The 12,957-nt window shown below is 39.9% G+C and overlaps 1 protein-coding gene across 1 annotated transcript; it reads right to left on the bottom strand.

Annotated features, from left to right (window-relative positions):
- Positions 1-8,097: 8,097 nt before the first annotated feature.
- TMK1 (transmembrane kinase 1) lies at positions 8,098-12,590 on the bottom strand. The gene is made up of 2 exons (XM_086241089.1): positions 10,015-12,590; positions 8,098-8,810 (listed from the first exon to the last, which is right to left on the bottom strand). Exons 1-2 carry the CDS (start codon positions 12,353-12,355, stop codon positions 8,281-8,283), a joined length of 2,871 nt encoding a protein of 956 aa, XP_086097215.1. The 5' UTR covers positions 12,356-12,590; the 3' UTR covers positions 8,098-8,280.
- Positions 12,591-12,957: the final 367 nt, after the last annotated feature.

Here is a 12,957-nt window from a genome sequence, read left to right as displayed (position 1 = left end):
TCAGGTAAGAAAATGCTTTTGATTTCCAAAAACTAAATAATTTTCTTAACTTGTTATTCATTTAAAATCTGAATGGGTTTGAGTGTTGTTTAAAATCTTTTCACATATTCATAAACACATTCATTTAGATTTTTAGTTTAAGGATTCTCCATTAGCCTTTTCATGTCTTTTGCTTGAGAAGGCTGATTTTTATAGAATCCAGATTTGCACATCATTTCACATCCATATCATTGAATCCACTTGCTTGGGGGCAATCGGTGTCGTGCGTTGAAAAGCTCAAAGAGGAGTTGCCAACGACATGAAGATTGATTGCTAGCTTCAAGGTGTTTGCACAATGATGCACAATGGTAAGCAGCTGCCACTTAGTATTAGGACTAGAGTGTTTGAGCTTGTTGTGTGATTGCTTGTATTGAAACCCTTGATATTGGATTGCTTGGTCAACTAGAAAAGACCCCCAGTTTTTAACCGTTAGTGGTTTTCTGGGTGAACAATCTTGTGCCTTGTTTGTGGTTTGTTTCCTATGTGTTGCTGATTATTAATCTGGAAATAACTTCACAAAATCACACACTTCACTTTAGCATGTTAATTTAACCATGAATGCTAAATGAAAGATTGATAAATCTACCCACATACCACTTTAGTTGTTGATAGCACTGGGATGCCTACATTGATGGATCCTTTGAGTGCATAGGTTGTCACTCAATTTCTTGCTGTGTTCTGACTAGTGGTATTTACTAAAGTAGTTTTGGTTTTACAAGTCAATCTAGAGTTTCAGATTTTAGTTACTGCATCCTCAGAGTTGTGTCTGTTTGACTAGTTCCTGAATGATCATATGAAACAAAAATTGGGGTCTAATCACTGACAGTGAATTTAATCAAGTTTATTAAGAGGATAAATCACCTAATACAAGCTTTCAGTATTTAATTTTAAAAAGTGTTATGTCTAAATGACATGAAAAGTTCATGTCATTAATGCATAAATTAAGGCACTATTTTGATGCCCATAATCTTTTCTCATTTGGAAAAATTATTATCACCCTGGCCATCTCAAAAAATTATCATTGTTCATTTGGAAATATTATTCACTCTCTCCTCCATCTCACCTTACATTATAGATGTCTAAAATGATTCAACAATCTGTATTGCACCGCATCAACACTCTTTTATTTATTTTCCTTAAATCAAAAACCTTGGTGTTTATTTTCCACTCTTTATTTTTTTTTGGTTGATTTTTACTCTTCTTTTAAGTTTAAAGATATAAAAATGAAAGAATGTGTTGCTCTTCCAGTCTCCCCCTTATTCTCTCTCATATCCTCTGCATTGCTCTTCGAGGGACTCTTATGCACCAGTCAAACCTCGTCGCTCCCTACTTTTGACTCCCCAAACTTCACTGTTTTAGAGACCAGAGGCGAAGCAATGCCATTTCGAAGATAGAGTCTTCGAAAAGAGTTCTCATGGTTTGTTGGTCGACAATGGTGAGAGCGACAAGGTGACAACGACACTGTCAGTCATCGATGTGCGGTTTGTTAAGTTCATGAAGAAAATGCCAATATTTGTGCCGAAATAGGGGGTCAAATCGAGTTTTAAAGAGAAGCCGTTAGCGGTGAACTTGGGCTTAATTAGCATTGTACAAAACTAAGATTTTATTTTTATATCTTTAAAACTAAAAAAAAAAGGTTTATTTCAATTTTGGTACTTAAATTTTGAGCCTTATTCCAACTAGGTACCTAAACTATTATTTATCTCAAATTCATACATAAACTTTCATTTTATCACAATTTAGTATATAATATGACTTTTTCTTTTTCAAACAATGCATCAATATTTGGGGCATTTTAATCAACCTAGGATCGTGAATAGACGAAATTGACCTTGGTTATAAGATACGTGCGACATGCATGACCAAATTTTGTTAGTATTTGTTAGCACTACTAAATTTTTTAGTTTATAATTTTACTATTTTTTAATTTAAAAATAGAATTAAAATTTTATTTAATATGAAAAGACCAATTTATCCCTCATTTGGACGGAGTTAGTAACAGAGTTGACGGTTTGTCTTACAAACCATTAATAAGTGTTCTAATTTAATACACTTTGAAATATTTATACTAAACTAAGACAACCACCAAAGTATGTGTCTTGATGAAAAAAATAACCCTTGAATAAATAATAGTTTAGGTACTTAATTGGGACATGGCCCAAAGTTTAGATACCAAAATTTAAAAAAAAAAAAAATCAGAGATAGATGAATTTGAAGAGTCCAAATCCTTTCTCCCCATATTTCCTATCTGTTTGTGGATAAACCCACACCAATACAACAACCAATCATGGCTCGACACGTGGCCAATCAAGCTCATCTTCAGCTTTGACTTTCCAACGGTCAAAACTCGGGTCTCCACGTCATCACATCAGCTCGGCACAAATTCATTGCCGATTCGGATCAGCTCATCTATTCGGGCCCCTAGCACCCGATCCGATCCGACCCGATCTGGGAGTCTTCCAGGAATCGAGTATTCATTTTTTCCTTGGTTATCCGAGATCGGTTCGGCTCGGCTTCGGTGATCATCACCTCAAAATCCCAATCATAGCTAATTCTGGCTCGACGGAAGTATGACACCATATGTCTGATCGGCTCGACCAAGTCACCTAAACATCTGATCCGATCCGATCACATATAGGCTTCATATCTACGTATGGGGACATGTGTTTGGATCGACTCGGCCTCCCACCGCCATTCTAAGGAGATCACGTTGGGACGAGCCGCTATACTCAAGTGCACCTGACATGATCCTCTTAAAAATGGGATATTCTAGCCCACAGCCATAACTATTGGAGCATTCCACCTGATCTTCCATTCTTGCATTCAATGCAGCATTGAATGCAAAGAAGGTGGGTAGCTGTGCATGCCACTGTTCATGACCGAACGCGTGGATCTTTCCCAGCCACACATCCACATGCAGGTAACTTACTCTTCACCACTTCCTTTGTCTATATAAACCAACTTATATGCACAAATTCATGATCTATCTATCACCAAGCAAACACTTACACCAACCTTCACTCACCAAAGACATACACAATTGTGACCTATCCTTTGGGGGGTCGGCTCGGCTTCTCTCCCTCGATCGGCAACCTCGTCAGGACTGAACTCATTAATCCATACCTTCATCTCAGGTCCCTGAGATGAAACTCGGTCATCTCGTTGGGAATCTGGTCAGCCTTCCACGCCAGCTCTTCATAGAAGTCCAGGTCGATCGGATACCCCGTCACCTGTCGAGCTGAAGTCGATGCCTCGTGACCCCTGTCCCTTTCCTCCGAACCCGAGGTGAGCCTTCTTGGGGCACTCGAGCTCGGCTCGGCATCGATGTCTCCCTCTTCATCTTCTTCACCCTCCCCCTATTCCCGATCGGAACTCAATACCTGGGGATCTTCCTTATCCCCTCGAGGTCGGCGTTCTTCGCCTGGATTGTGCTGCAATTCCGAGCCGACCTCACCCAACTCCTCGGACAGCTCGTCCCAATCTGCCTCACCCCCTGGTGGGCTCCGGCTCAGCTCGGCATCACTGTCCCCTTCAAAAGCATCTCTCGAGCCGAGTCGACCACTCGAATCGGTGGTTGACATCATAAACACTCTTATATCTTCTCTCTCTTACCTTTTTGGATCAAAAAGCGACTTTCTGAAGAACACTCAAGAACACACACCCAGAAACCCAAAAAAAAAAAAACAGAAAACTAAAAAATGGATAGAATCACTTACTGGTTTTTCTCCGGCCAAACTCTCCGCCCCTTATACACTCGGGACCACCTCGCCTACAACCGTGTCTGGTCAAAGTCGCGACCGGACCGCCACTCAAGCCGCGGGGAGAGAGAGAGATTCGCAGAGAGAGAGAGGGAGTTTTCGGTGAGAGAGAAAGTTTGAAAAACTGAAAAGTTGGAAAATGAAGGGAGGAAGAGGAAGAGAAAGCCCCCATGCAAACCAATCTCAGCCATCCAAAAATGGCGCTTCAAGTCCCAGATTTTGCCACCTGTCTATGTTCAAAATACCCATAAATGAGGTGACCCTTACGTTCCCCCATGCAGACACCAAACGTCCCTTCACCTATCCTCGAGATATTTTGGCCAAACACAAGTCACCAATTGTTCGGATCCTCGGGAAAATAGACCTATCCAGTTCCGCTCGGATTATGCCGAGGTGTCATTTTCCGCAGACCTTCACTCTTCAACTTCCAATCCATCATTGTCCGTTCGGATCGGAAGCTGGGGGACTCCTGTTTGTGGATAAACCCACACCGATCCAATAGCCAATCATGGCTCGACACGTGGCCAATCAGGCTCATCTTCAGCTTTGACTTTCCAACTGTCAAAACTCGGGTCTCCACGTCATCACATCAGCTCGGCACAAATTCATTGCCGATTCGGATCAGCCCATCTATTCGGGCCCCTAGCACCCGATCCGATCTGACCCGATCTGGGAGTCTTCCAGGAATCAAGTGTTCATCTTTTCCTTGGTTATCCGAGATCGGTTCAGCTCGGCTTCGGTGATCATCATCTCAAAATCCCAATCATAGCTAATTCCAGCTCGACGAGAGTATGACACCATCTGTTTGATCGGCTCGACCAAGTCACCTAAACATCCGATCCGATCCGATCACATATAGGCTTCATATCTATGTATGGGGACATGTGTTCGGATCGGCTCGGCCTCCCACTGCCATTCTAAGAAGATCACGTTGGGACGAACCGCCATACTCAAGTGCACCTAACATGATCCTCTGACAGATGAGATATTCTAGCCCAGAGCCATGATTATTGGGGCATCCCACTGATCTTCCATCCTTGCATTCAATGCAGCATTGAATGCAAAGGAGGTGGGTAGCTGTGCATGCCACTGTTCATGACCGAACTCGTGGATCTTTCCCAGCCACACATCCACATGCAGGTAACTTACTCTTCACCACTTCCTTTATCTATATAAACCAACTTATATGTACAAATTCATGATCTATCTATCACCAAGCAAACACTTACACCAACTTTCACTCACCAAAGACATACACAACTTGCTGAGAATAAACCCAGAACATTTTACCTTGTTCTTCCCCATTCTCCCAAGTTCATCACATGTTCTTCCTCACTTTCATTAAAACACCATCAAATACACATCACTGACTTCATCATCGGAGCGTGTTTGGCTGGTACCACACCGGTCCATCTCTTTTGATCTTGTGTTCGCACAGGAAGATCTCGGTTCAACATCCACGTCATCATCCAACAAGGCTTCTGATCAGCCAGATCATCATCTCTAAGTTGCTGCATCTATCTTACGGAAATTTGCATCAACACTATCCTTCCTCTGTCCCTTAACTATTTTGTTGACATATGTCCCTCCATTTAACACAACTTAACACCAAGTCAAGTTGAACTCTAACTTTGTTATCTCTAATAAAATATTAATAAAATGTTATGAGTTCATCTTCTCTGTTCTTCCATTCTTTTCTCCTCACCAACCATGGAGTTGCTTCAGCTCCTCTTTCAATAAAATCTACCTCAGGGTTCTCTTCTTGGTTTGCATCGAAACCCCAAAGAGGATTTTGTTTCACATTCAAAGGGTACTGGGTACGTACCCTTTGTTTTTCTTGTCTTTTAATGATTGATATATTGGGAATATGGGAATGTCATAAAGAGCCATGAAATCAAACCCGTTTTTAAGATTATTGAATCAATTTGATCAAACCCAAAAACCAATAAACCAAGAACCATTATGAAGTTTATTTTTTCATTTCTTCCAATTTACCAGTAACCAAACAAAAGATAAACCCAAATCAAGAGTCATTAAACCAAATTTCAATGCTGAATCTTTCACCCATTTTCAAAGCAACCTAAAAGCAGCTAGACGCAGGAAAAAAAATTCTGGGAAATGAAGAAAAGAAAGGGGATCGAGGAAACAAAGCATAGTGGGTGTGATTCGTGTGAACTCCTTACATCTTCTTTAACTGCATGTGAAGCTTCTCTTGCTCTCGACCTTTTATTTCAAGCTCTTCTTAATTTCTTGATAAAACCCAAATTCGAAAATCATGAAATCAAAGTGATCGACTCTTTATTTTCCTATTAATATATAAAAATTTAAAAAAATTTAAAACAATGAAGAAGATGAACATGCCTTCAATTACAGACGGTAACTTAACTCTATTAAGTTGGTGTTAAATGGAAGGACAGATGTCAAAAAACTGACTAAGGGACAGAGGAGAGACAGAGGATCCAGACTCCAATTTAAAACATGATGACGATAACTATGCGTGGTGACGATCAAAGTTGGGTGCGAGAATTTAAGTCAAGGGCAGTTAGGTCATGTCATAGTACTGAGGTGCCATTTCTTGAGAGTTGCTATTTACACACCCTTTTTTTTTTCTTTTTGCACACCTCTCATCACTTAATTAGTGATTTTACAAATTTATCCCATTGTGAAAATACCTTAAAGCCCTCCCAACACACCTCATCTTCTTTCTTCCTTCCCTCCCAATTAACTATGCCTTGCTCGACCCTCTCTCCCTTGCAATCTTCGTCTGCGACCACCAACCCAGCCTCTCTCTCTCTCTCTCTCTCTCTCTCATTGGCTTCTCTCCTCTTCTGCTTGCAGCACCACCTCGCGCAGCAGCTTCCTCCACCGCGCCCTTCTGCTCGTACCAACCCAGCCACACCACCCCGTCAAGATCAACCACCACACCACCCCCCCTCTCTCTCTCTCTCTCCTTCCCTCTCTCCTCTCGCCCAAGCAAACAACCAAAAAAAAATATATATGTATATATATTTTTTTGTAGCTGGTTCGGAAGTGCAGTGCCGAACGACTTGTGACATTAACAATCCTCCACCCGAAAATTAAACCATAAACTCTAAAAAACCCACACTCCAAATCATCTCAAGCATACAAAAAATTAACCAAAGGACTCTTAATTTTCGGTGTTGCAGGGAGTGGAGAGAGAGAGAGAGGAAAAAAGAGAGAGAAAGAGAGGAATTGGGTGTGTGTGTGTGTGTGTTTTTTTTTTTTTTTTTTTTTGAGTAGATGGGGTGTGTTGGATAAAATAAGGGTACTGAGGTAATTGGAGGGGTATGTTAAAAGAGAAATTTTAAATTTTAGAAGAGTATAGGGGTGTGTAGGAGAAAAAGGTGTGCAAAAAGAAAAAAAAAAGTGTGCAAATAGTAGCTTTTTGTAAAGGTTTTCAAATTGGGTCATTCTTGCCATGGGCTTATAAAAAGGCGCTAATTTGGATAGTTTTCCAATATTTTTTAAATTCCAAATAAATGGATTATTTAGAAAAAATTGAAATATATAACAAAAACTTCATTTGTTAAAGAAAAAAGTCACTTATTTGATTTAACAATATTTTCATACAAGAAAAAAATTTAAAAATTTACAAAACGATGTCTTCTTTTAGCATGTAAGAAAAGGTATACTGCAAGTCTACAATAATCAAACACCATTTGTAAAAAAAAAAAGGGTTATTTTAGTATTTTTACTATATTTTGTCGCATGTTCAGTTACTAAAGAGTTATGTGAAATGTGATATAATCTTAGGGGGTCTTGTTATAATTGAGTTAAAATCTCAGAGGGTGTTATTGCAATTTCTGGAACCTCAAGGGATTATATTAAAACATGATAAATCTTATAGGGTGTTTGTGTAAATAACTATAAGTTTTTTTTTTTTTTAGAAACTCAAAGGTTAAATTTTTCATTAAGAGATTTTTTACGCTGATGTCAACAATTTTTGGCAAAGTTATAGCATAATGTGTTATATTAAAACGACTTAAAATTTCAAGTTGTCTAGCTGTAATAGACTAATAGCGGACTGATTCAAGTTGCAAGCTAACAAAAGGTTACAATTTGGGAAAATGCTAGGGAGACCATATCCTTGTACCACATTTGTGGTACCACATGATGTGGCTTCCTAATCACCTTTGATATCTTCCCCTCTCTCCCTTTCTCCCTCTCTTTCTTTAGATTACGAAGTCACATCATGTGGTACCACAAATGTGGTATAACGACATGCTCCCCCTAACATTACCCATATCTAAAAGACAAGACAGCTTTCTTTCTTGAGAGTCGAGAACCTCTTCCCATTTCATTCAAAACCTCCAAAACAAGTGGTAAATATTTGAAAATATCAGAGTGAGTGGTAAGGCTAAAACATGAAAGTTTGAACAAATTGTACACAGAAACAGGAAGGTAAGAAGAAACTAGAATAAACATATCAAACCACCATTACAATCATTTACAAGCTACTTCTTTATCTCCCATCCACTGATGTGAAAGACTTGGCAAATCCATACGGGCATGTGGGGATGCTAGTCTGAGTATTGTCCAAGCTTGGAAGAAACGAGGATGAAGAGGATTCCATATGACTTCTACCTTCATAAGCCTGCCACTTCTTAAGTGCTTGTGGCAACGACATTTCAAGGTCGATACCATATATGTCTTCAGAACTTTGATCACTTGGTTTCCAAAGCTCCACTAGTGAAGATAACACATTGACAGCATGGCCCATGTCAGGCCTTTGATAGGGCTCTCTTGCACAGCAATGACCGGCTAACTCAGCTACGGTGCTGACACTGGCAAGTGTTTCCTCACTGAGATCAATTGTGGGATCAATGGCCTTCCGGAACGAGTCCTTGTTAATGAACATTCTCCGGAACCATGTCACAAGGTGCATGCTCTCCTCAGGCTGGCTGTCGTCTAGTGCTTTTCTCCCTGTGATTAGCTCCATCAAAATCACCCCGAAACTGAACACATCAACTTTGGTTGTCACACGGCCAGTAACTGCAAGTGTTACAAATGTTTGTTTAAGATCAATATCAATCTCAGTTAATGCTTTTCTGGAAACAATAACATTATAAATATAAGCAGAACATAGTACTACAATTATGACTTATGAGAGGCAAAGACATTATAAATCGTAGGGCCCTAAGGAGTACAAGCAAAAAGAAAACAATTAGCTTTGTTGTCAATTTACCTAAGTGCGTTCAGCTGGCTGAAAAAAGTAGAATAAAACACTTTTGGGCTCAGAGAATCTAGTATTTTGTTTCAAAAGTCCAAAACCAGCTGGCATCAACTAATCTAAGGGAAAATTCCAATGAGAACAATCCAACAAAAGCAAAATATTGTACGTCACATTATTATTAAAAACGCATGGACTTTTTGTTAATGTGAAGACCCCAGAACAAAGAAGTAAAAAGGCAATAAATAGCTTAACAGGTTACTCGAGTGAGCTTAGAAAACTAGCAATGATGCCCTAAAGGCCAAAACCACAGCTGGAAGAGAATTGAATTCTGCCCATTAGATTGCTGTTGAACATGCAAATTGGTGAGCTTTATATTATACTCATGATTCATATAGTGGTCTTGCTGTCTCTGTACCCAAGCAACAAACCCCAAAGGAAAACTAATGACTTCCTTTTTCTAAATTTCTTTCTTGAATGAGTCCAACCTAAACCATACCAGATCACAAATGATGGCTCCCAATGGTCAGAACATGGCGGTAGAAAGCAGACTGGGCAGCCTCATTACCATCTTACCTATCCTCTGTGTGTTGTGGGTTATACAAGTTGAAAAAAACTAAATTTTTCTTATTTTTTTACCTTTTATAAAATCAGTTGGCTAAAGAAGTTTCCTTATTCACACATAATGTTTAACGTGTATGAGCTACATCAAGTGGCATGGGATGGGATGGGGTAATAAATCCTAAGTTCAATTTTCATTGTAAGCAAAAAATAAAATAAACTAAAAAGATGAGATAAATATGGTTCATCAATTTTTTTTTTTTCTTTTTAACTGTTTTTCTTGAATATTAAAACAATCTTAGGAAATTGAGGTAAGAGAACTAAGGTTCCATTCAAATCAGCTTGGTATCACTCTCATATCTTCTTATTTATCAGTTTCTTTAAGTTAACAAAATTGAAAGATGGTCAGGTTTTAGAAGAATCTTAGAAAAAACGAAGTCACAAATAAACACAAACAAGAATTACCTGCATATTCTGGCGCCAAGTATCCAAAAGTCCCTGCAATTCTGGTTTCAATTGAAGCTTTACCCTCTGGTGCAAGCCGCACTAGACCAAAATCTGCAACCTTAGCCCTCATATCATCTCCAAGAAGAATGTTTGAAGGCTTTAAGTCCCTATGTATAAAACTCTGATGGGCCAAACTATGGAGATACTCAACACCCCTTGCTACATCTAAGGCAATGGTCAGCCTTTTCGTCCATTCCAGTGGCTTCAGTCCTTCTTCCGGCCAGTTGAAGATGTACCTACTGAGTGTCCCTTGAGGCATATATTCATACACAAGAAGCCTTTCATTGCCATCTAAACAATACCCCAGAAGAGCAACTAGATGCCTGTGTCGAACCTTTGTCAAAACAGCAATTTCAGACTTAAATTCTGCAAGCCCCTTTCCAGCTATTACCCCAGACTCCATTCTTTTAACAGCAATCTTTGTTCCATCATGCAGTTCCCCTTTATACACTGTCCCAAAACCTCCTCGTCCCAATATATTTTCTTCACTGAAATTGTTTGTCACATTTCGAAGCACTTGAATAGAAATCACCATGTTTCCTGCTTCAACCATTTGGATGTCACTGGGCTCACTGCTAGGAAGAGTATGAGTTTCACTAATTGCACCAACACTAACACTAGAGCCTGCAACTGTGATCTTCATGCTCTCATTATCAGATCCAGAATGGCGAGGATGAATTACCATTGCATTCGGGCTCTGAACTCTGCTTAACCGCTTCTGTTTTGTTCTATATAAACAGATAAGCAACAGCGCAATTAAGAAAATCACAAAAACACCCCCAATTACAGAGAACACAATAACTCCTATGAGAGTTGAAGATTTCTTGCCATGAGGTCCAGAACTGTCACTACTTCCAGAATCTATACTTGTAGAAGGGGTGGTTGAATTTTGAGATGGTGCACCTTCCGATGAACTACTTTTTTCCTTCCCTATATCCGAGTTACCATTAATGTGTACAAGCACATTAGCCTTAAAATCTGGGACTTTCCCATAAAGCTGATTGTTTGACACATCTAACTCAGTAAGTGCAGGTAGCGTGGCAAGCTCCTCTGGAATAAATCCAGTTAGATTGTTATCAGCAAGAACTAGTTTCTGCAGGGACTTCAGTAATGCAAAATCAGGAGAAATCGTTCCGGTAAGACCCATTTTCTGAAAATTGAGGACAGTAACGTTCCCATCTCTACAAGTGACCCCAATCCAATTTGCACAGGGTGCATTCCCCTTCCAATTCTCTGCAAACCTTTGTGGGTAACCCATTGAACTCACAATCAAAAGCAAAGTATTCACTAGAGGATCACATTCACCAGGAGTTGGCAAGCAAAAGTTGTTTGTATCCTCAGTCATATCTACTGCAACCCCCATCCTAAATTCTGGCATTGGTCCTTGAAGAAAATTGTTTGTCAAATTCACAGACTCTAATGACTTAAGGTTCAACAATGACACTGGAACAGGACCAGTAAACTTATTATCTCTCAAACTCAAGCTCTGCAAATCTTTCAACCCCGAAAAGTCCGGTAATGGACCCGAAAAAGCATTCGCATGCAACCAAACCTCTTTTAATAAAGTCATGTTCTGTATAACACCAATGCTTCCACCAAGCTTACCTGCACTTTGTTGCCCATTAAGCCAAAGAGATTGAATTTGCGACCCGGAAAGGCTGGCGGGCAATTCGCCTTCGAGGCTATTGAAAGCCAAGTGCAGGTTCATCAGACCCGGAAACGCATCTTCGTCTAAAAAATCGGGTATTTTTCCGCTAATGTTGGCCGAATTGGCCGAGAAATTTTTAAGTGATGATGCGTTTCGGAGAGTTTCGGGGATTTGCCAAGCCATAAAGGGGTTGTTATCAATCTCAACAGATTGAAGTGAAGTCATGTCAGTGAAGAAATCACTGGGAATTGAACTGAACTGGTTGTTACTAAGCATTAGCACTTGTAATGAGCTTAACCCACTTAAGCTTGGAAGAGGACCGGACATTTTGTTCCATTGAAGCTCTAAACGCTCTAGTTCAGTGAGATTTTGGAGGCTTGGAGGGAGCGTACCTTGAATGTTTAGGTGACCCAGTTGGATCCGGGTGACCCTTTTGCCATCGGAGCAGCCTACATGGGCCCACTTGCAGGGGTCCGGGTCGGACCATCCGAGAGTTTCAGAGGGGCTGAGGCTCTTCTTGAGAGCCAACATTACTGAAGCATCATTGCTTGGGCTTGCTTGAGAGTTGGCACAGAGCAAGATTGAAGAAAACCCAGCAAGGAAAATGGTCAAAAACTTGTACCCAATAATATGGGTTTTCTTCTTCTCCATCTTTGAGAATACAGAAACAGAGAAAGAGGGAAAGAGAGACGCTATAAAAGTGGGCTTTTTTTCTACAGAGTTTTGCAGAAAGCTAATTTCAAGAACCTGGTTGTTTCATATTACATGTGAACAAGATTTGATAGAGAGAATATGTAGTTTTACATTGAAGAAAAGTTAGAAGCAGAGAGAGAGAGAGAGAGAGAGAGAGAGAGGGTACACTCAACAGAGAGGCTTGGGCCTTGGGGGGACTGCAATGTGCAGTGATTGAGGGTTGAGGGTTTTGCACATGGGAGTGGGGTCCACAAATCTGAACTTTGAAGGCTAAAGAAAGGCTGTCAATGACAGTGTTAAAAGGCTGGAGATGATTCATGAGTGGGTTTTGATTCATGGTCCAGCACTCCAAGTTGGCATTATAATATTTGAGTTATACGTATTTGTGTGTTTGGAGTTTATGATCGTCTATGTATGTCTCCTCTCGCGACAGAGAAATTATGAATGCACATGTTTTAGCGCCATAAATAAAGAAACATCCAGATGTGTTTACAATAAAAAATTAAAAAGTTATAAAGAAACATCCAGATGTAGTAGTAGAGATGACTCAATGGGCATGC

Source organism: Dryas octopetala, chromosome 4, assembly GCF_963921425.1.
Source record: "Dryas octopetala chromosome 4, drDryOcto1.1, whole genome shotgun sequence".
NCBI lineage: Eukaryota > Viridiplantae > Streptophyta > Magnoliopsida > Rosales > Rosaceae > Dryas > Dryas octopetala.
This window is presented reverse-complemented; position numbering and strand designations above follow the sequence as displayed.